Genomic DNA, 3756 nt, shown 5'->3' with positions numbered 1-3756 from the left:
ATCTTGATCTAACATTCTAACCTATTGTTCTTTCTTCTTTTTGGAGCTTCGACAAATTTCATGCTTGACTTTTTGCCCCTCATCATTCTTTGGTTTGTGAGTTGTAATTACCATTTTATACCCAAAAAACACACAAGAGTTGTAATTACCACCCAAACAACGCTCTCTCTAGGACATTCAATGGGCCATATGTGAATTGATCTGGTTACATGACTAAGCTTACATTTGCCCTTCCCTGGAATAGCAGGAGCCTCATGCATTGGGACATTCATTGACGTTGACGATATCGCTTTCTTTTAGTACATATAAGGACACAAATGGGAAAGAAAGAAAAAAAAAGCCAACTAAGGTCAATCAGTGTGAGCCCGACCCTAACAAAAACTTGGGTCAAACAAGGCCAACCCAACTCAACCCAGCCTGATCAGGGTCAATCAGTTCAGGTTGAGTTGAGTTGAGTTTGGCAGGGTTGGGGTCTGGGGCTGAGATATCTCAACCCGACCTCAGGCCGAGTTGGACCTAGGCTGAGATTTTAAAGAATCTTACTCAACCCGGCCCTGTTTCACCCTAGTTTGTAATTGGTGCTAAAAAGTCAGGCCAAGGCATTAGGTCCAGCCGTAGGTCCAAAACTATATACCCAATTAAGCCGATTCATCAGGCCATACTAGCTATAATAACTATGTACCAGTACCTCCCACCACCTTTCCAGATTGTGGAAAAATAGGTTATTTTTGGTAGAAATTGGAAAAATAGGTTGAAGGAAGTAAGAGGTTAAAACTAGGACATTTTAGTTGGCAATTTTATAAGAGGCATATTTTTTCTTTTTTTTGGGAGTTGGAAGCTTTTATATATTTTTCTTTAAGGGGGAACTGGGGGAGGGGGGAAGCCGGGAAGGTAACAGCTAGGAGACTCGAACATAAAATAAAAAAACAGTCAAGTGAGAGAAATAAAAGCACCTCTTTTTTTAAGCCTAATTAAAAGCTTCTCATTTATTAATGGGCTAAATTTAGGAACATAATACTTTGATGAGCGTTGGTTTCTATGAATATTTTGGGCTATAAAAGAGAGACCAATATTAGGAGCCTCACTTCACTTGACACTGATCACAGAGAAAGAGAAAGAGAAAGGAGAGTCTCTAAAGAGTAGGAAGAGCTCAACAATGGCTACCCTCATAGCTCCTGACCACCCTTCTCCTGTTGAAGATGCAGAGGCTCTCAGGAAGGCTTGTGAAGGTCTATATTCATATTTGTGTTTGTTTAGTTCTATATTCCCAATTAGAGGAGATGGGTTCTTGTCATTCCATCACATTGTAAATGAATCCCAGTTTTCTTTTCACTTGTATCATAATCACACACACACAGAGAGGAGAGAAAGATCTTCTCTGATTGGTGATTTTTGGATCAAACGACTTACTTTTTGATAGTTTAAACAGAACTGTTTTATTTACAGATTTAATTTCAAGTTAAGAATTCATTTTAACTAGTTTGTTTGTTTCAACTTCATTTTATTAGGATGGGGAACAAATGAGAAATCTATAATCTCAATACTTGGTCACAGAAATGCAGTTCAAAGGAAACAAATCAGGCAAGCTTATGAAGAGATCTACCATGAGGATCTTATCAAGAGACTTGAGTCTGAGCTATCTGGGAATTTTGAGGTTTTTTTTTTTTGCTTTCAACCATATAAATCTCATACCAAAAACAGAACACCTAATTTCTCTGTTTTGTTCAATAGCTATTGCATCTTTTTCTCCTAATACATAAAATTGAACACAGAAAGCAGTATATCGCTGGATGCTAGACCCACCCAACAGAGATGCAGTGTTAGCTAATGTGGCATTAAAGGATGTGAACAAGGATTACCGGGTGATTATTGAAATCGCGTGTATTTACTCCCCTGATGAGCTCTTGGCAGTGAAGCAGGCCTACCATTCTCGATACAAGCATTCCCTAGAAGAAGACATAGCCTCTCATACCAAAGGCGATTTCCGAAAGGCAAATGCCTTTACACATTGGAGATAACTTTGTTTGTTTGTTAACAGTGTTTAATTCTTCATATATGTCATCACTAATTCTCTTCAGTGTTTATGATGATTTACAGCTTTTGGTTGCATTAGTGGGCACTTATAGGTATGATGGTGATGAGATAAATGCAAGTTTAGCAAGGTCAGAGGCCAATATCCTTCATGAAGCAATTCGCGGAACTGCCTTTAACCAAGAAGAGATAATTAGAATCTTGGGCACAAGGAGTAAAGCACAGCTCAATGCAACTTTCAACCACTACAGGGATGAACATGGCATTTCCATCACCAAGGTATTGATGTATTAAGCAATATTGTAGGGCTAATACAGTTCAATTCAAACACTATCTTTGATCTGATGAAGTTTCATATTATTGCTGTATTAAGAACCTGTCAGGGGATTCCAAAGATGAATTTTTAGGTGCTTTGCACACTACCATCAGGTGCATCTATGCCCCTCAAAAGTACTTGGCAAAGGTGAGTGTCTATAAAACTAAGAAAAATGTTTTAATTTGAAGACATTATATATTAGATGTCTCATTTCTACTTCGAAGTTCTTATGGAACTCTGTATGTTGTGATTCAGGTGTTACGCAATGCAATTAGTAAAGCGGGGGCTGATGAAGATGATATTACGCGTGTGATTGTTACACGTGCAGAGAAGGATTTGAAGGATATCAAGGAGCTTTATCACAAAAGAAACAGTGTGCCTCTTGAGCATGCCATAGGAAAGGCAACCTCAGGAGACTACAAGGCTTTCCTGATCTCTTTGGTAGGGACTGAGGGGCATTAGTTAAATATGTTCTTCAAATTTGAAGTCATTAGGTTTGAGGTTGGTGTGTGGAGTGTAGGCTTTAGTTTATTGTTGATTAGGGACAAGAAGTTTTTAATGAACTGGGGTGTGTGAATCATATTTGCTGGTCTATTCCTGCAGTTTGTGTAGTGTTCAGGGCTCAGACTCTTTCTATATATGCACTCTTGATTTCTAAGCATTTATTGATATCAGTCTTCTAGCATTCAAACCTGGGTGTCAAAATTTTCATTTTATTTCCACATTCTATCATGATCTTGACTTAAAATCAAATCAATCAGACTTGTAATTCAAGTCAGTTCAGTACAAAGGTTCCCCTTTGGTTCTAATTGATTATTCTCTCTAAACACCATAGAAATGAGAAGACATAAAAAGTTTAGTTTTCAAATATCACAGAATAAAATTTTGTACCACCCAATGATCCAATTAGGACCTAAATAAGAATATGAATAAAGTCTATGGAGCTATTCTCTTTTAATTGGACCCTAAATTTAAACCTAACCAAATTGAACTTCATACTTCTTAATATGAAGTATTCAGTTACTACTCATAAAGTATAATAAAACATCACAAAATGCATTGGACAATAATATAAAAGGATGGGTAAGAAAAGAGGTAGTGAGAATTTGAACACACACAACCCTTATGCATGTATAGAGGAATGAATCTAAATAGGCTCTCTTTGATTCAACATACAAGGAGAAGTGAAGGAGTATTAGACTTAGGGCATTGTTCTTTGGCAGTGTATAATGTGTACTATGTGTATGTGTTATCATTGTTGGCACTAGTATAGTGGTTGAGATGTTCAAGTAGTATCTCTACTGTTTGGACTTGTTTGGCTGTGTTTTAGTAGCTCAGGTGCATTATGATAATTGTGCGTAGGCTCTGGTAATGGTTCTATAATGTTCGGATGGTTTGCGATGAATACA

At 37.4% G+C, this 3756-nt stretch overlaps 1 protein-coding gene across 1 annotated transcript; it reads left to right on the top strand.

Moving 5' to 3' along the window:
• The first annotated feature begins 1067 nt into the window (after positions 1-1067).
• On the top strand, positions 1068-3005 carry LOC122652206 (annexin-like protein RJ4). Its single transcript, XM_043845886.1, has 6 exons — positions 1068-1229; positions 1509-1654; positions 1773-1991; positions 2098-2310; positions 2405-2494; positions 2603-3005. Exons 1-6 carry the CDS (start codon positions 1157-1159, stop codon positions 2807-2809), a joined length of 948 nt encoding a protein of 315 aa, XP_043701821.1. The 5' UTR covers positions 1068-1156; the 3' UTR covers positions 2810-3005.
• The last annotated feature ends 751 nt before the right edge of the window (positions 3006-3756 follow it).

This window comes from Telopea speciosissima, chromosome 2 (genome assembly GCF_018873765.1).
Source record: "Telopea speciosissima isolate NSW1024214 ecotype Mountain lineage chromosome 2, Tspe_v1, whole genome shotgun sequence".
In the NCBI taxonomy this organism is placed as follows: Eukaryota; Viridiplantae; Streptophyta; class Magnoliopsida; order Proteales; family Proteaceae; genus Telopea; species Telopea speciosissima.
This window is presented reverse-complemented; position numbering and strand designations above follow the sequence as displayed.

What these genes read in the sequence shown, in the direction of transcription:
- LOC122652206 (XM_043845886.1), top strand. Translation starts at nt 1,157, where the DNA reads ATGGCTACCCTCATAGCTCCTGACCACCCTTCTCCTGTTGAAGATGCA. An exon ending in AGCTATCTGGGAATTTTGAG is followed by an intron (nt 1,655 to 1,772) that starts GTTTTTTTTTTT and finishes AATTGAACACAG; the next exon opens with AAAGCAGTATATCGCTGGAT. An exon ending in CCAAAGGCGATTTCCGAAAG is followed by an intron (nt 1,992 to 2,097) that starts GCAAATGCCTTT and finishes GATGATTTACAG; the next exon opens with CTTTTGGTTGCATTAGTGGG.